At 41.0% G+C, this 26,953-nt stretch overlaps 1 protein-coding gene and 1 long non-coding RNA gene across 4 annotated transcripts in view; one reads left to right on the top strand and one right to left on the bottom strand.

The window, feature by feature from the left end:
* kcnh2b (potassium voltage-gated channel, subfamily H (eag-related), member 2b) overlaps positions 1-26,953 on the bottom strand; it is a 359,465-nt gene that overhangs the window by 33,147 nt on the left and 299,365 nt on the right. For all 3 annotated transcript variants that reach the window (XM_055007076.1, XM_055007075.1, XM_035955229.2), the window contains 6 exons: positions 8,550-8,729; positions 7,610-7,713; positions 7,190-7,328; positions 3,249-3,403; positions 2,969-3,063; positions 2,180-2,320 (listed from right to left, as the gene is read on the bottom strand). In XM_055007076.1, the coding sequence (XP_054863051.1) occupies positions 2,180-2,320; positions 2,969-3,063; positions 3,249-3,403; positions 7,190-7,328; positions 7,610-7,713; positions 8,550-8,729 (814 nt within the window). The remainder of the gene's footprint in view (positions 1-2,179; positions 2,321-2,968; positions 3,064-3,248; positions 3,404-7,189; positions 7,329-7,609; positions 7,714-8,549; positions 8,730-26,953) is intronic.
* Positions 692-10,596, top strand: LOC111578707 (uncharacterized). The gene is made up of 4 exons (XR_008600375.1): positions 692-822; positions 2,118-2,271; positions 3,193-3,427; positions 7,163-10,596. It is a non-coding gene; the product is annotated as an uncharacterized LOC111578707 (long non-coding RNA).

The raw sequence follows: 26,953 nt of genomic DNA, 5'->3' as shown, positions 1-26,953 counted from the left end.
ATGCAAGGCCCTTAGTTCCTATCTCAACGGACCCTTCCTCACCATTCTTACTGTGTCCCGCAATGATCCTGACCCAAAAGCAACATGTTCTTCCTCCACCAGGAGACTTTTGCGGAAAAGACTTGCTCAAAAAGCAGTGGAAGCAAGTGCAAGCACTTGCCGACGAATTCTGGAGTCGTTGGAGAAACGAATATCTCAACACCCTCCAATCAAGGCGCAAGTGGCATACAACACATCGGAACATTCAACAAGGAGACATCGTGCTGTTGGAACAAACTCAAGCACCCAGAAATGAATGGACAATGGCCATCGTCACAGCTGCCCTTCCAAGCAGTGACGGTAAAGTCCGGAAGGTCGAAGTGAGGACATCGTCTGAAGGCGCTTCAAAGACTTACTTGCGTCCGATCTCAGATGTTGTTATGCTCCTAGAAGCTGAAGAGACCGATAAAAAGTAGCAGTGGCATCAGTAATGCCAGGCGGGGAGTGTTCTGCCCCCAGTGAAACTGTTTAATTCATGTGTTTTATTAAAAGGTTTAAAAATATGTTCTTAATAAGTTAGTCATAAAACATCATTTCATGTGTGAGATTTGAAGCTACAAAGGTTAAAAGTAATCAATTTATACGTTTGTATTGCCTGCAGTCATTTCAAGGTATTTTATTTTGAAGCCATTCACCGAAGTTGTGTGTAACAGGAAGTCCGGCCTAGCTACTTAGTAACAACCATCGGGTAACAACGTACTGAAGCCTCCTCACGCTCACAAATGCACCATACTGCTCATGTCCTGCTGTAATCATTTTTTCTTCCCATCGAAAGCAATGGCTGTAAGTGTATCCTGCGTTTAAAGACTGGTTTGAGTGTGTTCTTAGCTTGTATAGAGATCGTTTTGTATCTATTTTCTCTGCTAGTAGCATTAGCATAGCAATGGCGGCGCTTACGACGTTATTAGCATTTCAATAGATCGCCAGTATGTGTCAATGACCTCCGTATGAGGCTGAGCCTTTCTGTAGGCCTTTATTTGTTATACCAAGGCGCTAATATAAGTTTATTTATGTTTGTTTTCAGTTTTCACTCGTCTTTTCTACGAGTCAACATTGTAATGAATAAAAGGAGCAAGACGCTCAAGCTACCTGGCTCATGAAACGAGTTTGGCTTGCTGTTAATCTACGTTCACGTACACCTTGTATCCAACACGTAGTGATAGCAGTACACCTTGTATGATTTCCGACGGAAGTCCCAATAAGTCCTCAGCGGTGGATTTGTAGTAGGATCGCAATCATGCCGCTATCTGGCAATGACACAGAAATCTTTAACAAATCCATGGATCCAGGCTATAAGCTGCATCACTGCCAAAATCTAATCAGTTCGTCCTTGTGTCATTTCTGACCTTCCCTGAAAATTTCATCCAGATTCGTTAGTCCGTTTTTGAGTAATGTTGCTAACAGACAGAATAACAGATGGACAGATTAATGTACGCCGATTGTCGCACAACTCCACTGCGTTTCTTGGCGGAGTAATTTTAATATACAGCATATAAAATACACCATATGGACATATTAACAAGGTAAGGTCTCTTTCTTTAAATATCCACAGGAGGCTTTTACCATTAAAATATGATCTACATGTCCAATAAGGATCACGTATGTAAACAAATGTTTACTGACTAAGACAGCATGGATAAATAAATGTATGCTGCATGGACTACAGTCTGCAGAGCAGTATGAGAAGAGCTGAAAGATGGTTTAGTACTAATATTGCTTCCACACTTTCTGTTCCTGTGGACTGACCTGAAACTCAGTGACATTTTAAAGTCTCCTGTTTTCACTGTAAAATAAGTCATCACAGAGCACAGATATCTTCTCCTGCCTTTACTGGTCTAATCAGATCTTCTTTAATAACCCCTATAAAGCAGGACAAGAGCTTTATCCTCTTACAACAACTGTAAATGACTCTCATTTTGTAGTTTTCCCGCCAAACCGCTGTGAATGCACATTTATGGCTCTGTTAAGCCCAGACTGCCATCATAAGTCGTGTCTCCAGTGGGTACTTCCAGCACATAACACCAGAGTTTAGTGGTTAGTGCCACACTGTATTTCATATACTGTCTGTTTTGTCCCAGTGATTACTTCTATCCAGGTCTGAAGCCCACACACTTACTCTGACCACAATATCAGCACTTACATCCAATGAGCATGACACAGATGGAGAAGATCTTCTCAGAGTTGGTGTTGGGGGACACGTTTCCAAAGCCCACGCTGGTCAGACTGCTGAAGGTGAAGTACAGAGCGGTGACGTACTTGTCTTTGATGGAAGGTCCTGAAGCTGGAATGGAAGTGTACAAGAGACATCATATAGAGAATAATAAGCGTCCCTAATGCAACCAATATAACATCCATTAAGTTGTCATTTTGTTTCATTTTAAATTTAGAACTGGTGTGGTCTGATTGTTCTTTTAACTTTCAGTGGATTTCATAACATGGTCCAATCAAAAACCATAAAGTGTCTGCTTTAGGAGAACTAAGGTATTTCTATTAAAGCTACAGAATGCAGAAATCTGGAAAACAAACAAACAAAAACATCAGAATGTGAAATATCCAGCCCTCCTGCTGCAGCTCTTAGTCTCTGTTCTAAGCTCCTCCTATCACTGAGCCTGCAATTAAAATGTGCAAAGAAAGTCAAGCCCAAAGTCAACATTCATTCATGGATTCAAACCCGCTCTTCTGAGTCAAAGTCTCACATCTATTATCTCATCTGTGAAAAGCTCTGTGATTGGCTAGATTTTCTAAAGCCTGAAAATAGTCCAGAAGAGGTGCAGTTTCCTTTCAGACCACCTGAATTACAAATACCTGGAGGGTTAGTATGGAATTTTTCCCAACGATGCCAAAAAGTTCTTCCTACCCAGCTACAATGAGTCTATGAGTGAGTTAAACAGAGCAGATAATCCTGTTTATTACCAGCAGTGTTTAGTACCTGGATTAGATCCATTGTAATGTTTTCCCAGTTGTTCCCCGAGGGTGTGCAGCCAGCCTATCGAACCGCCCCTCTCTACACTACCGATGGCATACCTGGAAAAATCAGGAGATTTACAGCGTGATTTAGTTATATTTCATTGTAAATGTTAATGAGGAAAATGTGATCAGAACAGAATAAACTGGTTGGACATCACAGATTTCTGTTTTCTGGTATTGTGACAGCGCTTCAGCCCAGAGAACAGACAGAGATGGGTTCATTCTGACTCAGCAGACAGTACCAGATGCAGGCCAGCCAGTGAGCGATGAGAGCGAAGGTGCACATGAGGAGGAAGAGGACAGCAGCGCCGTACTCCGAGTAGCGGTCCAACTTCCTGGCCACCCGCACCAACCGCAGCAGACGGGCCGTTTTCAGCAGACCAATCAGAGTGGTGGTCTGATGAGAGTGGGAGAGAAGGAGGTGAGGTTAGGCAGATATCTCCTCACAGTGCTCCTACCTGCTGTCATCCTGTCACACACACATTAACACATACACACATTAGCAAGCACACATTAACACACACAGGTGGTGCAGCAGTGTCCCGATGTGATTCACTGCTGAGGAGGTGGTAAATCCTGACTCCCATTCACTATCGTGGGCTGTCGACTCCCTCTCCTTTCTGCTTGTATTCAGCTGTTCCCCTTCGTGTCCATACAACAAATAAATAAGAAGCCGATTACTGCGCTGGCAGAGTGCCTGGTCCTGCTCTGGGAGTGTGTCCACACAGTAAATAATACTTGTCTATTGAGGAAAAGCTCCTCTTTCTTGGCTCAGTGGCCTCCTCTGGACAGCATCAATAAAGCTAACTCTGCCCAGGCAGTATTTGAATGCTGTGGAGTTTCCACCGTGGTTGATGGCTTAATCACTATAAATACCTTTCATGCTTCTATTAGTTATAGCTGCATTTCAGGTCCTACTCACTCTGTCAGTGCTGTGTGAACCTGAGCCTCAGTGGTTTTCCTCCTCTATATGTGGAAAGCATCTTCAGAGGGTCCAGGAGGCTACAACTCACTGCTTCCCTTCCTCTAACTCCCACCTCTTTCTCCAGACACCCACCTCCCACTTCCTTCAAGCCTCAAACCAACACCTACATTATTTTACTAGTCAATCATTTAGCAAACCACAATTCTTCGGTCAGCACCGACTCTTCCACTGTTGGACTGAAATATACTGTTCTGTTCACTGCATCATCACTGACTGACACACCACAGACTGTATATGTGAGAGGAGCTTTGTGAGATATCGTCTGTGGCTGTGGAGCTTTCTGAAATCTAAATAAAGTTTCTTTGATAATGTCATCTTAACTTCAGATTGACTTTCTTAACAGCTGTTTGAAAGAAGCAGGCATTTAGCAGGGTCAGGAGATGAGGCAGATCTAATCAGGCCCAACCTAATGGGAGTTCAACACTAAACTGCTAGAATAATCTTTAAATGCTGGAGTCAATGAAATGGGAAATAAAAAGTGACTCTTTTATATTCAGCATTTATTTTCTAGTTTATATTGGACATAGATGGACAGCAAAGTTTTAATTGAATTAATGAGTATTTACTTGGATTGATTTTTTTTGTCTATAATTACAAACTTACATGAGCTATGCCTGTAGTTACTGTTCATTTTATATTTAGAGCCCATGTATCATTTAATCAATCAAACTTTAAACTACTGGTGTGATGTAGATGAATAATAAATGGTAATACAAGTAATGCAAACAATTCAAGTAAAATGATGACATTTTACAAATGATTAGAGCAAAACAGCAAAATGCAAATAATCATGAGAGCGTAAAATAAATATTAATAATCAATAGTGAAATACTCACAAAACAAATGAAGTATAAATTATAAAACCTTGTCATGATATAAGACACCAGAAAAGCTGGAGTGAACAGACAGTTTTAGTTTAGGTGTAAAAACATCAATATACTCCAGAAAGCTGCTCGTAGAGTAATGCTGAAAGTAGCAGATGTTTTAGTTCTGCTCTGTGGAACAGCTAAAAAGAAAAGAACCGGAGGATCTGAGGGGTCTTGATGGTTCATAGACCAAAATCATTTCTGAGAGGCAGTTTGTTGTGAATTATAAAGTGAAAAAGAATTCCAAATTCTGCATGAACGCTAACAGGTAACCAGTGCAAAGCCTCTACTACAGGCAGAACATGTGCTCTCCTTCTGCTTTTAGAACTTTGAACTGAAAGCTGATTTATTGTGAGGCTGCACGGTGGATCAGTGGATAGTGCTGTCGCCTCACAGCCAGAAGATCCCCTGAATCTTTCTGTGTCTATATTACATGTTCTCCCTGTACATGTGTGGTTTCTCTCCAGGTTCTCCAGCTTCCTCCCACAGTCCAAAAACATGCTGAGGTTAATTGGTGATTCTAAATTGTCCGTAGGTGTGAATGTGAGCGTGACTGTTTGTCTCTACGTGTAGCCCTGTGATAAACTGGTGACCTGTCCAGGTGTCCCCTGCCTTCACCCTAAGTCAGCTGGGATAGACTCCAGCTCCCCTAATGAGGATTTGGAAGTGTATAGATAATGGATGGATGATTTATTGTGTTCTTCAGAAGACCAGAAAGGAGAACATTACAATACTCCAGACTGTGAACATCAGTCTCTCTGCTCACAGAGAAACTGCTTAACTTTGGAGATGTTCTTCAAATGATAAAAAGCTGTTCTTGTGACACCCTGAAATTAAAAACGCAGAGTAAAAAATCACTCATGGATCTCATGGTTCCTGGCTTGTGTTGAGTCTGATAGTATTTATTACTTCAGTGGCCTTCAGGGTTCCTCTCCATGAGCCTCTGGACAGATGATCTGTACTTCTGTTTGATTCTGTCTGAGCAATAAGAACTCACTGACATCCAGGCCTTTGTATATAAAACACAGTTAACAGCCCAGTGTCACAAGGAGACACATGGAGCTGAGTGTCATCAGCATAGCAATGAATAGAGGTCCTGTTCCTCCTAATGACACTGCCTTGGGGTTACATGGACACATTAGCTGTCTGAAAATCCATCCCTGTGGTGCCCCAAAGGTAACCTCATAGTATCTGGAGGAGTGGTCATCAGGATGCCCTTAGTCTCACATGGAACAAGCTTTAGCTAACAACCCCCCAATGGAATATAATAGAACTACTGTGTGACTCTACATACAGCAGTCTGAATTTTCAGTTTCCTCCAGGCTAATCTACTGGATGTACACACTGCTTCTTTACGGGGAACATTCTAGGAAGTTACTGGGAAATTATGGACTTATGTCAGAAGTGTACTTTTAGAACAGTTTGCTATCTTGTTATAACATGAAACTCATATTTGAATGAGGAAACAGATAAATGAAGGAATACGGCTCATGTACTGATGCTGATGTTATTATGCACGTTGGATGATACGATGATTAGCATGCATTCACAAGAAGGACTTTAAAATGCACAGAGCTCTGCAGAAGTAAGAATGAGCCTCTGGAGATAGCCTTATTGCTCACTGATCAGCTGGAAGGCCACAGAAGACTCCATGGAAACTGAACCAAATATCATCCAGTAGAATCTCAATCGTGTCTCCACCCTGGCATGAAGCACAACTTCAGTCATGGAAATTAGAATTTTTTTAGACCATGTTGTGAAATATTTTATGTTATAACAATGAGTAAAAACCTGTTGTTATGGCGAATAATCTTTTTCCTGATCTGTGGGCAGTGACATCCCATCACTCTAAAGCTCAAAGATAAGAAGCTGACAAGAACTGTAACCAGACAAGGCACCGACTCCTCACACAGCGAAGCTGTTTGGCATTTATACATCATAAATGACTTCAAAAACTAATCAGTTAGCAACATTTTGAGTTATTTTCTCCCTCTGCGTGCCTAATGAGCTGCATCATGATATGTAAAGTAGATACTTTTTATTTTGATGCTTCACCACGGCTGACTACAAATCAACTTCCCTACGGAGACAATTAAATTATGAAACAAAAACTAAACCACCTCTGCCTCTCTCTCTTTCTCCCTCCCAGTGCCCCTCCTCCTTTCCCTTTTTATCTCTCTGCTTGTTATCTCCACTTTATTCCATTAGATAAAAACACTGGCTGACACAGTATCAATGCAGCGTTTGTCTCTTGTTCTTCTTATCCCTCCATCTCATTACCACTTGTCTTGCTCTCTCCTCTCAGCAGATAAACAGATCCATGGTGACATACCTCCTCTCCATTGCGGTAGATGAGCAGGTCAAAGGGAATAGCAGCCACCATGTCGATGAGGAACCAGCCTTTGAAGTAGTGGACGGCGATACGCACCGGATGGCTCACCACCTCATCATTAGAGTTCACATAAGTAGTCCTGAGAACAAGAGAGCAGATTATCAAACCTGCTGATAGTTGGTATTCTAATACTTCTGGCACAACCACTGAAACTACCATTTAACTTAAAACGCATCACTACTGTTTAACAATTTACTATCAGATGTTTTCTTCTTCTACAACCAGCTCTAATAACACTTTAATGGGAACTGGATTTAGGAATTAAACTTGAAGCATTTTTGTGTTTTTACTATGACTAAATGTAAGTACTGCTACTGTTGGAGCTCTTTCTACTGCTACAAATACTGCTGCTGTTCACACCTGAAGTTTATGAGGATGTCAATAATGAACATGATGTCCACAATGAGGTCCACCACGTTGAGAGGAGAGCAGGAGTAACCACAGCTCTGCATGGCTGCCTCTTCCTGAGAGAGAAGAGAGGAGAGGAGAATCATAATCTAACGCTCTAAAAATAGAAGGCATCTTTCAGATGGATTAGCATCAGGAGTTTGAGGATAATTTGCATACTTATGTAGACAAAACATGAGGAGACAATAGCTCAACAGATGTGCTTTTACCTTTACAAGTACAACGTTCTACAGCATTACTTTATTTAGAGCTGTATTTATAGCTCCCATTAGGAGCTCTATTGCGTTCTGTATTTAACCCTCTGAACCCCAGGCAGTCTCTGGGTGGTGTTTTTCACTGCAGTATAAAGTCCTGCACCTCTAGAGAAACAAAAGTTGAATCTGCTCAATTTCTTATTTTGCAAAAATAATAATAATAAAAAAGACTGAAATTGACATGTGTAACATTTTTCCACATGCCCAAAGTACTGCTACCAGTACCAATACTGTAAAGTACAGTGATGACTCTGCATATGTTTTATTTGTTCACATACTTCTCTAAACAAATCCTGCAGTTCAGCCCCGTTCAGCTCAACTTTGTCATTTTCCTGCTGCTCACAGTCGACTCACTAACAGCTTTGATTTGTTCCAGGACTGCTGAAAGTTGAACATTTCTGGCTCTGATAAATGGTGTTTCTTGGCAATTTTTTAAAGATAAATGGTGGGTTCTGGGGTTCAGAGGGGTAAAACACTGCCCTGTACTAATCATAATAGCAGGCAGGGTGTGTTTCCTTTGTCTGACCCTCAAATCAAGGTCTTAGGATTACATGTTGTACTGATATTGTGGTTTGTGGGCATTTTAAATAACTTGGTAGCAGTTTGAATTGTTATTCTATCCTTAGCTGTGGCCCCACCTGCTCACTGAGGAGGAAAGCAGCTGAGTAGGGAGTCAGGATGGCGGTGTAGATGACCAGCAGCAGAATGAGCCAGTCCCACACCGCCTTGAAGGGGCTGTAGTGCAGCACTGTCCACTTGTGGATGCGAGGAGCCTGGAGCTTGTACTCTGGCAGCACATCTGCACCCAGAGACAGCACCTGGGTAGAGACAGGAGGACAGAGGGCTGATCAGATGTGGAATAACAGGACTGAGGAAGAAGAGGGAGAGGGGGATGAAGGGCTGAGGAAGCTGGGAGAGAATAAATAATGAGAGACAAGGGGAAGAGTGAAGGGAAAAAGAGACTCAAGACTGTGAAAGTAAAACCTGCATGTGAAGAAAAATGACATACAAACTCCCACAGCTTTGCATCCAGCCTGAGAACATACAGATGCTCAGTTCCATGTGTAATGTTCCTTCAGTAGCTCCAACAATGATGTTCTGCAATGACAGCAATAGAGCCAGGGTCCACTAAAGATGATGGGAACTGTTCTGAAGGCAGCAACCCTCTTCAGGTTACCCTCCCAGGCAACATGGGTCCCACAGAAACACACATCAATGCATAGATATATGCACAGAAACTCTTAATAAGCACACACACGCACGCACACACACATACACCTACACACACACCTACACACACACCTACACACACCTACACACGCACGCACGCACACACACACACACACACACACACACACTCCACAGCCGTGATTCCTCACATTTTCCTGTTCTAGTGGCTCTGATAGTGACAGGGAACTGCAGAATATTCCAACCTATGAACACACACACCCAGATCCTTCTCCTCCATCTCCCCCCTCGCACAAAAACACACCTCAGGAATGAAATCTGGGGTATTACGGTGCAGTTCTAAGTAGCTTTACTTGCAGTAATGTATTCGACTGTGTGCACTGTGCTCGCCCTGGATGGGAGCAGGAATGAATCAGTATGAAGACACATTAGCACAGCCTGCCTAATAGAATCACCGTGAAGCGTTGAAAGCAAGGGCAGGAGAAACACTGAGCAAATGACAAATCCAGAAGTGAGTTTGGACTGACTTTCAGCAGCGTACTGTCCTCACACAGACAGCAGGCTACGTGGACTTAGAGAGCCTGAATACTAAACGCACTAGTTATGGTATTACTGATGCCCTGTCATGGACACCTTACAGTATGATGTAATCCAAGGCAATGCCACCAGCTTTGGCCTAGAGGGGCATAATCACCTCTCAGTCTCATAAACAGGAACACAATACGCTTCATAAACAGAAGATGAATTAGCAGTAGAGTCAGAAAGTCTGTGTCACTTTACCACAGTGAAATCAGAAGTGTGAAGATAAAGTGCTGACTTTGGTTATATTCTGTCTACGTCAACATCAGATTATTGTGTGGGTATTATAAATTAGCACTTATTATGCATATCCCTCCTCAATATGCAGCCTTTTTTCCTCTGGACTGTTTTCAACAGAGAAACAAAGGGCAGCATCTGAACGGTAACCTGCTAACTTTTTTTTATTGTTTTATTGTATATTTTACGAGCTGCACAGTGGCATGGTGGTTAGCACTGTCGCCTTGCAGCTAGAAGATCCCCGGTGTACATCCCAGCCTTCTTGGGATCTTTCTGCATGGAGTTTCCATGTTCTCCCTGTGCATGTGTGGATTTTCTGATGGTTCTCCAGCTTCCTCCCACAGTCCAAAAACATGCTGAGGTTAATTGGTGACTCTGAAAAACACACAAGGTAATTTGTTCTAACCGTTGGCAGACTGAAAAAAAGCGGAACAGAGTATTGTAGTGTAGAAAAGTGTTACTCCAAACATGATTACTTGAAAACAGAGTAGCCAGGATTTTAAAGTTATAAAAAAGCATTACAAGATGGGATTAGGTGTGAATGTGAGTGTGATTGTTTGTCCTGTTTTAAGTTACTGTATTGTTTTTAAGTTATTCTCTCGTTTGTCACTGTGAAGCACTTTGGTCACCCTTTGGGCTGTTGTAAAGGGCTATAGAAATAAACTTTGATTGACAGATTGATTGATTTATCATGAGGGTGGTTGTACTGAACTGGACACAGCAACATTTCAACATCACCTTCATCACAGCACAAGTTTGAACTGCATCAGTCACCAAACACCTTTCTCATTTACCTTACAGTTTCGAATCATATTACGAACTGCCCAACTTTCCTGTAACAGAGTGTGTAACAGTTCAGAAATGTGACTCACCAGGAATAAATGTAATCCAGGTTTCTGAGCAGAGGTCTAAACCTCTTCTGGCTGTTTCTTCTTGAGTTTATTTAACACAACAGAGCCATAAGAGCGTCTCAGAGAGAGAGGGTCACGTGGAACAACAGCAGTAATTACTTCTAACTCTAAATTATCCCCAACATGGAGTCAGGATCGACCTCCATCAGAACTGTCATGATTTTTAACTCCCATAACTTCCTACATCATGGTGACTGAATGAAAGTATACCAAACATGACATAAAAGTGTTCTCTGTGTGGATGACAGAATGCCATCATTTTAAAAGCTAGATGAAGTAGCAATCTCACATTTTCTATGCCTGAAAAGGGCTACATTTTCAGCTGAATGTAATTTTGATGACTGACTTGGAAAACCTTGAACATTCCTCTTTAAACAGGAGATAGACAGAGCTCTAAAACTACAAATCTAAAAGTCTGTCTTCTGAGTACAAACCAAGTGTACATATTGCATTGTTTTCACTGTCTCCTTTTGTATAAACTACTCTCCATTTCACTTGCCCACTATTCTGCAGAAGCATTGTGGTTTTTTAAAATATGTACTATTAGGTTGAAGCTCAAACTCAATCTTAGTGCAGCAGGGAAACATCCGTATGCAGGGAGAGCTAACCTGTGATGGGGGAGGAGGCAGTGACCAGTGACTTCCATCACTCTCCAGAGGGTTTAACAATCATATAAAACAGAAATCATGACAGATCAAAGTAACCAAACCTATAGTACCAACGCTTCTTTGATTCAGAGTCCTTTATTCCCTGAAAGTCCTCATGTTCTCACCACTCTTATTTCACCTCATCTTACCTGTGTTTTTCACTGATCCACCTCATTTAGCTTTCATAACTCTTTCCTCCGCTTTTTTGGTTCCTATTCCGTCCTGCTCTCTCCTTGACCTGTTAAATTTTTTTATTTTCTAATTTCATCTTTTCTCCCCTCCATGGCTCTGTCATCTATCCAGCAGTCCCCCCCCCTTCCTCCACACAGCCAGCAAACCAGTCACTTCTCAGTCATCTTCTTACCTATTACCGTCCACACTGCCTCCAGCCTACCTTCCTTTCTTCTGCAGCTTGAATGGACAGGTTGTCATTCCTTTACACTCGCTCTACTCCTCTTTATCCCAGTCATCCTGCCTGCCTTAACTCTCACTATCCTTCATCTTTTAATTGCCATGCTTTCTCCGATCATCCCCTCTTAGTGGCCCCATGGCAGACTTCATTCATGAGATTATGATTAAACCATCCCTAAAACATCTGGCATCTGATCTTTCTGATTCTGTTTCCTTGGGAGTTGCGTTGATATATAACATTTGGCAACATAAAATTTGCTTGATTTATTAAAAATGAGCCAGAAATATTTCAGTGTTTGTCCTCTGTGTGACTGAGCCAGCTGTTTCATATCAAATCCAGAGTTATTGTTCTTTTAAATGCTTTATTTTCAGTTCTCCATATATTTCTTTATGCATGATGCTACTTGGATAAATATGTACTTGTACAAGTGTTATGATTGTGGAGATATGTTAGCTTTTCTTTTTTTATAAGTTTTTTTTTACAAACATGAGACAAAACATGACTAACTGATAGACCGACAAGATATAGAGAGAAAAGAAGAAAAAAAAAAAGGGGTGTAGTTTACAAAGAGAGAAAGTACATTTTACAGATACAGGATTGTATCGCTACTTGATTTTTTTTCCTTTTTCTCCAAATGGTATGTAGTTACAGAGAAATTGTTTCCATTTTCTCCAATAGCGTTGTCCTTTTTCTGAGGTTTGCCTCAAAGAGAAAGTTAGTCTCTCCATTGTGTATATTTTGTTTGTTATTTCAATCCAGTCCGAAACATCAGGCGGATCCACATTCAGCCATTTCTGCGTAATGGCCTTTTTGCTTGCTGCTTGTAGGATTTGCAGAAGATATCTGTCCTCCTTTTTTAGTCCGGTTGGCAAATTTCCAAGATAAAACAGTGAGAAAGTCTCTTCCAATTGTAGTCCTGTGATTGATTTAATATTACTAAGTACCTCTGTCCAATAGGGGGCAATCTTGGGACATTCCCAAAAAATGTGAAAGTGTCCTGCTGATATCTGTCCACATTTCCTCCAGCAGTTTCCATGTTCGGAAGATTTTGTTTGTAGAGCCTTGATTTTTGGGGTAATAAAATATCTTAATGTGTTCTTCCAAGTGAACTCTCTCCATAGTTCAGAACAGGTAGTAGTCGTGATTGTTTTACAGATATTTAACCAATCCTCATCACTTAAGCTGATTCCCACCTCTTTCTCCCATCTCTGTTTAATGTGCATAGTAGAGAGCTTTTTTCTAGATTGTAGGACTGCGTAGACTGAAGAGACCTGTTTTTTGATAAGTTTCCCTTTGCAGGCATCAATGAAAAGCAAAATTAAAGAGCAACTTTCATGGTGTTTGGATCTAATATCTGCATTAAAATGATGTCTTAATTGAAGATATCTGAAAAAGTCATTTCTTTCCAAGTTATATCTTTCTGATAATTGCTGAAAGGATTCCAATCCTTTGTCATTAGATATTTTCCAGTATGCAGTTATACCTTTACTACACCAATATTTAAATCTATTATCATTTCTTGCTGGCATGAAAGCCTCGTCATATGCGGGCCAGCGCAAAATTTTTGCATGTTTTTCCACTGCTTTGTCTTTAAGTTCTTTTAACCAAATATTTAATGGTGTTTTTATCCACGAGGGTACTTTGGGTAAGAGTGATTGTCGTAGTTGCTTGTCCCCTAAAATAGAGGGGAGAGGAATTTGGATCTCAGCTTGATCCATTTCCTTCCATCTGGCATCACATGACGGGTCACACCACGCAATCAGAATTCTAAGCAGTGCAGATTTATAGTAACTTTTAAGGCATGGAAGAGCTCTACCTCCTTTATTTTTTGTTAATTGCAAGGTCTTAAATTTTATCCTCGGTCTGCGTTTGTCTGAAAAATAAAGTCTGAAATAATTTTGTTCCATTCATTAAATTGCTTGGAGGACACCTCAACTGGTAGAGCCAAAAATAGATATAGTAGCTTGGGTAATATTGTCATTTTTATCAAATCTATTCTATTGTACATGTCGATTGGGAGAATTAGCCATCGTTTCAGATCTGATTTTATACTACATGGTTCATAGTTATATTTACTAATATCTGCCAATTCTTTAGGAAAATTAACCCCTAAATATTTAATTGTGTCATTGCTCCAATTGCATTTTAACCATTTTTGCATGTTTGTCAGGATTATAATTAAACGTTAAAATTTGGGTTTTATGGAGATTTAACTTGTAGCCAGAGTAGTAACCAAATATGTTAAGTAAGGATAGTAATGATGTCATACTAGTGTTAGGTTTGGTTAGGGTCATCAAAATATCGTCCACATACAGACATATTTTGTGCTCCGTATTGTGTATGGTGACCCCTACAATATTTTGTGATTCTCTGATGGCTTGCGCTAATGGCTCGAATAGTACAAACAGAGTTGGACTCATTGCGCATCCCTGTCTACAACCTCTTTTCAATGCAACCAAGTTTGATAAATCTCCATTAATTTTTATCCTTGCCGTAGGTGAACTATACAAGGATTTTAGACATTTGGTAAACTGGGTACTGAAGCCAAATCGTTTTAAAGACAAATATAGAAACTCCCATCTAACAGAATCAAACGCCTTTTCTGCGTCAAGGCTAAGAACCACAGATTCTGTGGACTTCATGTGATGAATGAGGTTAAGCGCTCTGCGTATGTTGTCATGTGTTTGCCTATTTTTAACAAATCCTGTCTGGTCTGTATCTATCAGTTCTGGAATTATATTTTCTATTCGTTTGGCCAGTATTGTCGTAAATATTTTATAATCCAAGTTTAGAACTGATATGGGTCTGTAGGAACTACATTCAGTTGCATCTTTCCCTGGTTTGTATATTACAGAAATAAGGGCTTGATTCCAAGATGGTGGTATTTCTCCACCTTCAAGGACATAATTGAAACAACGCTTTAATATCGGTAAAATCATTTGCTTTACTTTCTTGTACCATTCTGATGGAAAACCATCTGGGCCTGGCATTTTATTTCCTTTTAGGTTTGATATTGTCTTATTAATTTCTTCTTCTGTTATTTGCCGTGTAAGTCTCTTATTTTGTTCTATACCTATAGAAGGTAAATCCAGTGAATCCAGGAAAGAAACTATGATATCAGGACTTGCCGCTGGAGGTTGGGAATATAAATCTGTGTAATAGGAAACAAAAGATTTTTGTATATCTTCTAGATTATATTGCATCTTCTTAGTTTGTGGGTTTTTTATTTTATGTATACAACAACTGGCTTCTTGTTTTCGTGTCCTCCAAGCAAGTAATTTCTTGGCTTTAGGTCCATTCTCATAATAGTTTTGTTTAATAAATTTTGCTTTTTTAACTACCTGATCTTCATAAAGTTCATCTAAAATCCGCCTGGTCAAGGTTAACTTTTCTAAACTCTCTGCATTATTATTCTTCATATGCTCTGTTTCTAAAAGTTTAAGCTCCTTTACCTTATCAGAGATTAGTTTCTCCTTTTCTTTTTTCCTCTCCGAGGACCACATTATCAATTTGCCTCTCAGGACTGCTTTGGCAGCATCCCATAGTACACTTGGAGAAATGTTTTCATTATCATTGTGATACATGTAATCTGCAAACTCCTCTTGAGTACGTTTATGGAATTCTGTCTCATTAAGGAGGTTGCAATTCAGTCTCCAAACTCTTTCTTTCAGTTTTATATCTAAATGTATTGTTAGGTAGACCCCTGCGTGGTTGGAGATATCCCTAACTCCTATTTTACAATCAATTATCCTATGCCTGTCAGAATTCAACATGAAGAAATAATCCAGTCTAGAAAAGGTTGCGTGGGAGTGGGAGAAGAAGGTGAACATTTTTTTGTACGGGTGTAGGTCTCTCCATATATCAATCATACCGAGCTCTTTCAATAGTTTTTTAGCATGTACTGCTTCTGGTCGCATTTTCCTCATACTGGAAGAGGAGTCTAATGAAGGATGCAGGTGTATATTCCAGTCTCCTCCGCATATCACAACCCCTGCCATTTCAAAACACAATAAGTCTAAGACCTTTTTAGTAAATTGTTTGTCGCTTCTAGGGGGGGCGATACACATTAAGCAGTGTAACCTCTTTGTGATCAATAAAGCCTTTTACTAAGATGTATCGCCCTTCGGCATCAACAACTTGTGAGGTGAATTGGAAGTTTACATGATTTGAGATAAGAATAGAGATAAAGCTAGGGGAGGCTTTATCTGTTTTATAAGAAGAGTAATAAGCATGTTTAAACCATTTTTTAAGCTTTTCATGTTCGTTGTTTGAAAGATGTGTTTCTTGCCAAAATATGACATCTTGCTTTTCACGCTTCATCTTGGCTATGACTTTACTCCTCTTTATAGGATTGTGTAGGCCATTAACGTTAAGGGTAATAAAGTTATACTTCTGTCTAGACATTTTGCTTATCAAAGAGGGAATACTATTGTTGCCAGGATTAGACAGTCAAAATAAATACTGAAAAATGTCGGTCTATCTAATGAACAATAGGAACAGGTAACAAAATAGAACAGAAACGACTTCCAAGTGTGAAGTGCTTTATCCACTTCTGAGTTGAGAGAGACGTCCTTTGAAACTAAAGGAGTCGCTCTCAGTGCGAACCGTGAACTCTGGTCCGTGTCAAACAGAGCAGCTCGCATAGGAGGAAAAACAAGCATGCATTTCCCAGCGAAAGGGTCAAGATTACTAATGTATTTGAGGGATGACTAATACTTTAACACTCAATGACAGTCAGGAAAGTATAAACCTTAATTGGTGCCGTCTTCGTTGCGTCGGAATTCTTTCAACCTTTCCTGAATGTGCTTGATTCTTTCCCGTTTACGTCGTGAGGTGCCAGCATTTTGCCACGCAGACTGTATCGTCTTCATTCCTGGTGACTCCCGGTGCTTTGTTATCTGAGCAAAAGTTTCTGCATCAATCAGTCCTCTCCTCTTCAGGTCAGTCGCGGCGTCCTGAGCGTCTTTGTAAACCATCGGACCGGTTTGGTAATGTACTCGGAGTCATGAAGGGTGAAGTGTCTGGAAACGCACTTCTTTCTCTTTCAGCGTCTTTCTGATGGGGACGTATGCCTTCCTCTTAGCCAGGGTATTACTGATATAATCTTGCTCGAAGAAAATGCGTCTTCCTTGGAATTGGATGTCTTTTTTGCTCCATGCAGAACGAAGTACGCGTTCCTTGGTTTTAAACTCCAGAAAACAGAGGATGATGGATCTCGGGTTGGCACTTTGGAGAGGTTTAATGGAGGATGAACGGTGGCATCTTTGTATTCCGAGGAGAATGTCGGGGAGAGCAAGCTCCGTTTTAATAAAATGTTCCATAAATCCAAGAATATCATCTTTTTCGGCCCCTTCTTCAATGCCGTGGATCCTTATGTTGTTTCGCCGTGAGCGTGCCTCTAAGTCCTCGAGCTGTGCCTGGAGATTTTCTTGTAATTCAAAAGTGTGGGAAAGCACTTCTCTTACATCGGCGCTGAAAGTCTCCATTTCCGTAACTCTGAGCTCGGCTCCTTCCATCCGGCTAGTCACGTCCTTGATGTTGGTTTCAATCACACCGAGTCGGTTGTTTATTTCTCCTCTGAAGTCGCTAAGCTCTCTTTTAAGCTGGCCAGTGGCTTCAGACAGCTCTTTCGTAATGTCCATACGTACTTTTTGTATTTCGGCGATGATGCTAACCTTCATAGCCTCCATACTATCGGCTAGCAGCTTGCTATCACAGGCGTTGCGGTCTTCACTATCACTCAATGATATCGCGTTTTCTTCAATAGTCGCTGGTGTCTTTCCTCTCTTTTTATGTCTGGAGGCCCCTGGCATTCTCTGAAGAACTTTCTGTTCAGTAAAATACTATAAAAGTCCAAAGGGGAGTAAGACCCGTTGGGAGATGATGAATTATGTGTCCGCTTGCTCTTCCGCCATTTCCGGAAGTCATGTTAGCTTTTCTTGGCAAATGTCGAACTTAATTATCTGTGAATTCCAGCATAGTCTTTTACATAGTCTCCTCATCTAAACTTCATCTGTTAATGCTGGCTTAGCACATGTGAGAACTGGATAGAAACAGACCTGTTGTGTGGCAGTAGTAGCTGTCACCAGAAGAGTCAGAGTTCATGTTGTCCTTGTCATCCTATCTGATCTGACTCTGTCCCTCCAATAAACTGAATCAAACACATCAGCTGCTAGTTTTGGTTTACTCTGTATTATATTGGAGCCTTGCCTCACAAAAATACACCTGAATACAGCTAGAGTGCATTTTCTATTATATTTTGAGGAGAATATGCTTTCTTTTAGATCCTATTTGTTGGTGCAGGGGTTAACACAGGGCTGTAGGTCACTGCGGGGTTTGAAAGTTCACCCTGTTTCAGTGTGGGTTTATTTTTTCAAGTATTAGAGATTAGTTGATTTCAAACTGGCCCTGAGTGAGAGTGGGCATGGTCCTCTGTCCATTTGTATTAGCCAGTGATAGATATGGTAACCTGGTCAGGATATAACCCTCTGCAGGACGCATGGTGGGAAAGGTTTCTATTTAAACCAAACTCTGAAGTTTTCCTAAACTCACACAAGTAGTGTTGGTGCCTAAATCTAATCAAACATCTAACATATAGTTAGGCTGAATGTTAAGTAAACAGAGAGTTCAAATAACAATGAACCTCCATCTCATTGCTGGACTTCTGTCACCACCACCTTGAACACGGAACGTTTCCTACCACATCATATTATTTCCTTCTCAGGAGAAAATATGTTTCTTATAAAACATAACAGTTTAGCTGTGTAGGAACAGAATGTTTGGGCTAAATATAATGGCTTTACAATGTTTGCGTTACAATAATGTTGATCTTTCCAGGAGCTGTAAAAATAAAACATTTTGTACCTTCACTCCCATTTACCTCAAACTGTAAACATCAGAGTAGAACAGAAAGTCTGTTTGTTAAAGTTCATCAGAGCTTCTTCATGTGTCAGTAAATATCTGTGGGGCTGTTCACAGCTGTGGGAATCTTCCAGGACCCCCTGTCAGCTGTTTACCCCGAATCTGTGCACTGAGGATTTTAGACAGGACAGAAACATGCATGGTGTTAATCACAGTTATCAAATATCAGCTATAAATGAAGGTATGATCTGTTACAGTGAGCAGTAGAGCTCAATAGACGGGCAGTTTCCCCTCTTGGTGGCTGATTTCAACAAAACTCTGTTGCTTCAAAGTCTGTGCGCTGTTTTCTGATCAAATGACCACCGGGGACAGTTTCCAGAGAAATGCTGTATATTTCAGGAGTAAAAACAGTTGTAGTCCAAGAAAATCACTTCCAGGACTGGATGTTAAACTTGATGTTATAATAGATGTTAACTCTGTTCTGTGATGATGCTGCTGATCGGGGATTCCTCTGCAGTCAGGGACAAACAGCATGCTGTGGGTGAAGTGAGAGAAACATATCGTCCTGATAACCCAGCCGGTCAGCTCTGTAAACCGTTCCCTGTGGCCCCCAGGTCTCCTCCTCCGGTGCTGTCCTCTAAGACAACTCTGCCCTTTCTGCACTTCAATGTGTCCTTACATCTGCACTTTTAACAGTCCTCATGGCAATGTTTTTCAGTTTCACACAGATGGCTAAAAATAACCCAAAACATACTCCAGGAGGGGACACACAGCTGGGAGGTGGGGGGGTGGGTGGGGGAGGGGGGGGGGGGGGGGGGGGGGGGGGCTTAGAGTCCTGTTCAGCCTGGTGCACATGGGTCCATGTGTGCAGGTGTGTATGCACTGATTCCTCAAATCAGAAAGTAAAGGCCAGAATAGCCCAAGATGAATTTATGCATTTAATCATGGGTTTGGGTCAGGTTGACAGTGTTGAACTTTCCTGATCAGCTACTTGGCTTAAATCTACTGACAGAACTAATGAAATCAGATGTTCAGTAGCCATTTGTAGTGTTAGCCAGCATGTTAAGGGCTGCGTGGATTATTTTTAATCACAAGTCAAAGTGAAATAGTCAGCTCATTCTGTCCATTAGCTGCTTCATGTCAGCTCTGCTTTATGTGACTCTGTGTGGATTAAAGTGACAAGAGAGCAGACAAGAGGACAATAGATGACTTGTGACAAGATAGGAATCAAATTTATGCCCAAAATGTCAGATACATGCGATGCACCTGCTAAGGTCAGGACTGTCAGATTCCCTTTACTCTCTAATGTCACTGGTCCACACATGATAAGACAGCAGAGGGCTCACAGAATAAATTCATAAGTTTTATTAGTACTTTACCTTAATAGGAATGAGATAAAAAGTAAATGCAATTTATTTGTAAGGCAGAAATAATTCAAAATTCTCTAGCTATGGAGTACCAAGGATTTGTAAAGATTAATCAAGCTAATGGAGAGTAAATGCTGCACAGAAGGAAATGAAAAGAAAGAGGAGGAGAGAGAGAGATATAAAGATAGAGAGATGAGGAGGTGGCACACAGCAGTGGTGCTTTCAAAAGATCTGATCAAATATAAGGGAAAGAACTTGTTTGAAAGAAAAGGTACCAAACTTACAAAGCAGCACAAAGCACAAGGACAAGGCTGCAGTCAGAAGCTGAGGACTGAAGGTGATGACTCATGTTTTTACAGCTTCAATAGCACACATTCACACAGCTAACCCTGGGAGGCTCAGTACAGCTGCAGTCCTATAGAAGGTGATAACTGAACAGCCCGATCCACTTCCATCATTAATCTCCCATCAAATCTGCCCTCAGTGCAGAAGTTTAAGGCTACAGAGGTGCATACACAATGATCTGCACACACAGTTGTAAATTTAAAAGGTAAGTGAGTGGAAAGTCAAAAAGCATCTTCACCACTGGAAAGAAAACATCCTATTAGAGGGAACTTGGAACAAAAGTGATGAAAAGTACTGCAGAGTTACGATACTGTACACCAAAATGGAGGGACAAAGTCTAAAGATACAAGATTTTATGAAAAAATGACAAGAATATGTCAAGATCAGAACCATCTGATGGATCAGGACAGGAAATTATTATTCACAGAACGGATGTTTTTATTTGTAAAAACGATATGCCTTCATCGTTTAACAACAGTTTGGATGAATGGAGTCAGATTACAGCAAATATCTAATTCTGGTCTCAGCTGTTTATTTCATACAGAGCTTCCAGTAAGACCTACTATTTGGAATGGCAAGGAACATTTCAGAGGAACAAAGACACTTTAGTGCACATTTCTGGAGAAGACAGGAAGAAATAGTGCTGACTAATGAGTCTCTCAACAACATGTGTTGTAACCACACTCCTCCACAGCACAGTGTTTTATTTTCAGAAAAATGACGGCAATATTTTCACCCAAATCATAACTGTTCTCGAAATCTAACCAATTAGTTTAGTTGTATAAACAAAAAACAAGCCCCCCCCCCCCCAAAAAAAACAAAACAAAACATGAAAAAACAGTGTCAGAGCACCATGGAAGCCAGCAGAATGCTCACAGTGGGTCAAACCTGGCCTCCTGGGTGAGTCCTGAGCTGCTCATTAGAACTTTCCTGCTGGTTTTAAGTGCATGGCATCAGGAACTCATGTGACAACAGATTTGTGAGTTAAATAATGTTGATGCAGACCAACAGAGAAAAACAGGCCACAAATACAGTCGACATTGTACAGCCTTTGTTGTGAAGATATTAGGTTTCTGCTCTGAGTCCACTGTAATGCTGTTGGATGTGTGACTGTTCCACTGAGCAGCATGTATGCCAGTAAGTTACAGGGTAATATAGAAATAAATGAGTGTAAAGTAGTTCCTTGGGTAGTGTCTGACCAGGAGCAGCACCAGATAGAGTTAATAATATCTCTGTCAACCCGTCTTAAAGCTGTACAACCGAAACACAGCTCTCCATTCAGCTCTCTGGAGCTTTTATCAAACGTGAAATCCTGCCTGTTGAAAACTTTGTGGGGGTCTCAGAGGGGAGCGAACAAAGAGAAACTGAGCGGTTAGCGGCGGCTGAAGGCATGTCAGGCAGCATCCATTTGCTTGGTCGGGTGTTGATGGTTCTGGAAGGATTTCATTTCTCACTTTGTGTGAGATTCATTTGGAGGAAGGCTTGAATAGACGTGTGTGAACTCTCAAAAAAAGACAATAACAAAAAATAACTTAGTCCAAGCACGAAGACAAATGAATCCTGAAACAAAACACCTCAGAGCTCAGCTATAATGATATTTTTAGCCACACATTCATTACCATCTTTTCATTTGGCTCTTTATTCCAGTTTAGACTGAAGCACTTAGACCAAAGAAATTTTCAAGCAACTGCAGTCCAAAAGCTCCAATCATCTTGGGAGTGTGTGTCATATGAAAAGCCCTCCTCACATCAGCCACAAGAGAGCTGGTGCAGTTAGGAAGAGCTAGAAATAGATGTCCATTTGGATTTTCATACCTGTATAAAGATGTGTGAAACCTCATCCACAAACATTTAATGAACATGGACACTGAGAAACAAACAGTTTTAGTGAAGCGCAGCCAGCAGCTGGCTATTGAATGTTTTCAGTGGAGATCAATGGTTGACAATCGCCTCCTCCTACTCCATTACAACGACACGCACACTCACATGCACACACCAATCCCTGGTATCTGAAGTGCTGCTGCATCAGTGGAGTGAAACTATAAACCTCCTGTCAGCTTCACTTCTGGTTGTTTTCTGGAAAATCAAAGGAACTGCTCATTAGACAGACTCCTGGAGAGCACGGTGTGTGTGTGTGTGTGTGTGTGTGTGTGTGTGTGTGTGTGTGTGTGTGTGTGTGTGTGTGTGTGTGTGTGTGTGTGTGTGTGTGTGTCTTAAAGCCTGCGTGTGTGTGTGTGTGTGTGTGTGTGAAGAAATGAACCCAGACATTTATGAATGCTACAGAAAAAGCCTGTGTTTTGTTAGTGTCTGTGCCTGTTACAGTGGTATGTAAAAGTTTGGGCACCCCTGATAATTTTCAAGATTTTCCTTTATAAATCACTGGTTGTTCGGATCAGCAATTTCAGTTAAATATATCATATAGCAGACGAACACAGTGATATTTGAGAAGTGAAATGAAGTTTATAGGATTTACAGAAAGTGTGCAATAATTATTTAAACAAAAGTAGGCAGGTGCATAAATTTGGGCACCCTTGTTGTTTTATTGATTTCGAATACCTTTAGCACTAATTATTGGAACACAAAATGTGTTTGGTAAGCTCATTGACCCTTGACCTACATACACAGGTGAAACCAATCATGAGAATGGCCAATTGCAAGTTGTTCTCCTCTTTGCATCTTCTCTGAAGAGTAGCAACATGGGAGCCTCAAAACAACTGTCAAATGACCTGAAAGCAAAGATTGTTCAACATCATGGTTTAGGGGAAGGATACAAAAAGCTAGCTCAGAGATTTCAGCTGTCAGTTTCCACTGTGAGGAACATAGTGAGGAAATGGAAGACCACAGGCACAGTTCTAGTTAAGGCCCGGAGTGGCAGGCCAAGAAAAATCTCAGATAAGCAGAGGGGAAGGATGGTGAGAACAGTCAAACTCAACCCACAGACCAGCTCCAAAGACCTACAACATGATCTTGCTGCAGATGGTGTCACTGTGCATCATTCAACTATTCAGTGCACTTTGCACAAGGGGATGCTGTATGGGAGAGTTATGCGGAAGAAGCCTTTTCTGCGCACATGCCACAAACAGAGTCGCTTCAGGTATGCTAAAGCACATTTGGACAAGCCAGCTTCATTTTGGAATAAGGTGCTGTGGACTGATGAAACTAAAATTGAGCTATTTGGACATAACAAGGGGCGTTATGCATGGCGGATGAAGAACACAGCATTCCAAGACAAACACTTGCTACCCACAGTAAAATTTGGTGGTGGTTCCATCATGCTGTGGGGCTGTGTGGCCAGTGCAGGTACTGGCAATCTTGTTAAAGTTGAAGGTCGCATGGATTCCAGTCAGTATCAGCAGATTCTTGCGAACGATGTTCAAGAATCAGTGACAAAGTTGAAGTTGCGCCGGGGCTGGACACTTCAACAAGATAACGACCCTAAACACTGCTCAAATTCTACTAAGGCATTCATGCAGAGCAACAAGTACAACATTGTGGAATGGCCATCTCAGTCCCCAGACCTGAATATTATTGAAAATCTGTGGTGTGATTTAAAGCGGGCTGTCCATGTTCGGAAACCATCAAACCTGACTGAACTGGAGATGTTTTGTAAAGAACAATGGTCAAAAATACCTTCAACCAGAATCCAGACCCTCATTGGAAGCTATAGGAAGCATTTAGAGGCTGTTATTTCTGCAAAAGGAGGATCTACTAAATATTGATGTAATTTTTCTGTTGGGGTGCCCAAATTTATGCACCTTCCTACTTTTGTTTAAATAATTATTGCACACTTTCTGTAAATCCTATAAACTTCATTTCACTTCTCAAATATCACTGTGTTCGTCTGCTATATGATATATTTAACTGAAATTGCTGATCCAAACAACCAGTGATTTATAAAGGAAAATCTTGAAAATTATCAGGGGTGCCCAAACTTTCATATACCACTGTATGTCTCCATGGATGTAGGTGTATATGATACAGGTGATAATGATGTTTTGCAGAGCTCTAATTCCAAACCAAACTCAGACTCAAACCAACATGAATGTACTCTACTAAAAGGCATTGTGTGTATTTTCATCTCATCTATGCCACACACCTAAAACACACGTCCTGTACTGTAGTTTATTTGACTCAGACAACACCCAGTAAGTTCTTTTAGAATTGAGAAAACTTCTCGATAAAAACCTGTGTCTTGTGTGCCGGTGTAAGTTATTCAATACATTTGACATTAATGTATTTGCAAACATAGTGTTTGGTGCAGAGGTGAATTAATACACACGTTTTAACTTAACGGTAATGTAGTTTTGTTAGTCATGTGGACAATCAGCCAACTAACATTACTGCCTTCTCTCATCAGCAGCACATGAACAAGTTATTAAATGTAACTGATGTACAATGATGGTAAAATGGTGACTCTAGCATGTTACTATTATGATCCCTGCTCCAGACCTTGGTCCTCTCCTTCCTTCTCCGTCCTTTCTCCTTTCTTCCTGTCTCTGTCTCTTCCTTGTCTCTCTTTTCTCCTATCGCTCCCTCACTCTTCCCATGTTTTCTCTCTCTCCTTGTCTTGATCCCCACATGGACTCTGTTTTGCCATTGATCATAGCTTGCCCCCAGCCTGCCGTAACCACACCTGGACTCCCGTCACCCCCGATCCCTTGATCGGGGGTGACGGGAGTCTTCTCTGTCTTCAGTCTGCTGTCCGCCTGTCTAGTTTCCCCGCCAGCTCCCGGATTCCTCGTGTCTGCCTACCTTGCCCCTTTAGTTTCGGTCCCCTGGTTTGTGAGTACTGTTTGTTTGCTTAGTGTAGTTTTTACTGTGGAAATAAATGTCATTATTTTATTCTTTGTAATCTTCACACACCCTCATCTGCTTGGTGGAAAACTGAGCAAAAGCTTTCAGGTTGCAACTATGATGGAAATTCAAAATTACTTTTTCTCGCTTTCTTGCACAGACGAGCAACTGGCATCGTTAGAAAGGTCAAGCAGAGCAGTTTGATCTGATCTGAGCTGCACCTCACTGTCAGAAACACTGCGAGAGGAATTCAACCAACAAGAGATGTGATTTAGACGTAAAGAGCATCTGTAAAGCACCAGGGCAAAGTTACGCCACCTTTCTACGACACAAGTTTGTTTGTTTTAGCGAATGAAACAAAGAGATGGAGGGAATATGAGATGCCAAGAGAACAAGAGAAAAGTCATGCACACAAACTCAGCATGAGCTAAAAAGAGTGTGACAGACAGAGAGAGTGAATAAGACAGAAGGATGCAGGAACAGAGCCGAGGGGATGAACATACAGAAAGGCCAAGAAAGAGCTTAAAAGTCAGGAAAAGTTTGGGGAAAAAAAAGACTGATAAAAAGCAACAGAGGATGGTCAGCATAACACAAAGAGATGTTTGTGTGTATTCTTAAAGTAGACCATTAGTCTGTTTGGCAGCTCAGAGACACCAACACATTGAATATTCTCACACTGACTTTATATATTAACTCTTTAATTCAACAAACTACAAACTGTATTACCAGTGCTTTCTGAAGTATTCTGGTCTGCCACATCTACTGTATGGATATTGTAAGTTGATTTTAAAGCTACTTGGTTAAAGTTAGATAATGATAACTGCTGTCTCTAGTGCCTAGGCCCTTCCATTCTTTTGCTAATTCTTTGTGTTGATTGTTAATCCTTTATACATGTTTTTGGTCACGCAGTGTCAATGTCAGCTTTATTTATGTCACACTTTTAAAAGGCCTATGACCAACCAAAGTGTTTTACAGTAAAATAATCATAAACAATAAGAAACAATAAAAGCAAAACAATAAAACAGTTTAATAAAACAGATAAAAGATCCATTAGAGATGACTTTGCTCAGCCAAAGGCCAGGGTGAACAAGTGGGTCTTAAGACAAGTTTTAAAAATGGAGAGGCTGTTCACAGACTGCAAAGAGAGGGACAATGTGTTCCACAGCGTGGGAGCCACAACTGCAAAGGCTCCATCTCCTCTGGTTTTCATGAGGGATGGAGGAACGTCCAGGACTATCTGGTCAGCTGACCTCAGGGCTCTGGAGGTTTGATGCACCTTAACAAGGTCAGATAAATATTCTGGGGCCAGTCCATTCAGAGACTTAAAAAAATAAAAGAATCTTAAAATAAATGCTGAACCTAACCGGAAGCCAGTGAAGTGAGGAAAGCACCGGCATTATGTGCTCATGTTTCTTTGTCCTGGTTAGGAGACGAGCTTTGCATTCTGAACAAGCTGCAGATGGTTAAGTTCTGACTGGTCAATGCCGATGTACGGGGAGTACAGTTTCTAGATCAGCCCTTCTTAGATTCGGCTTCTAGCTAAAGAGCTAGAAGCCGAAGCTGAAAGAAGCTAGCCTTGACCTCTGAGCTGATATGCTTCTGTCTAATGAAGCTTTCACAAAACATCTCTGTCTGTGTTGGTTTTAAAGAAAAGATGAGCTTTTCTTTTAAACCTGCCTTTCAGTACAGTTCTGGTGCTTGA

Source organism: Amphiprion ocellaris, chromosome 22 (assembly GCF_022539595.1).
Source record: "Amphiprion ocellaris isolate individual 3 ecotype Okinawa chromosome 22, ASM2253959v1, whole genome shotgun sequence".
NCBI lineage: Eukaryota > Metazoa > Chordata > Actinopteri > Pomacentridae > Amphiprion > Amphiprion ocellaris.
The sequence above is the reverse complement of the archived record's forward strand: the minus strand, read 5'-3'. Positions and strand labels throughout refer to the sequence as shown.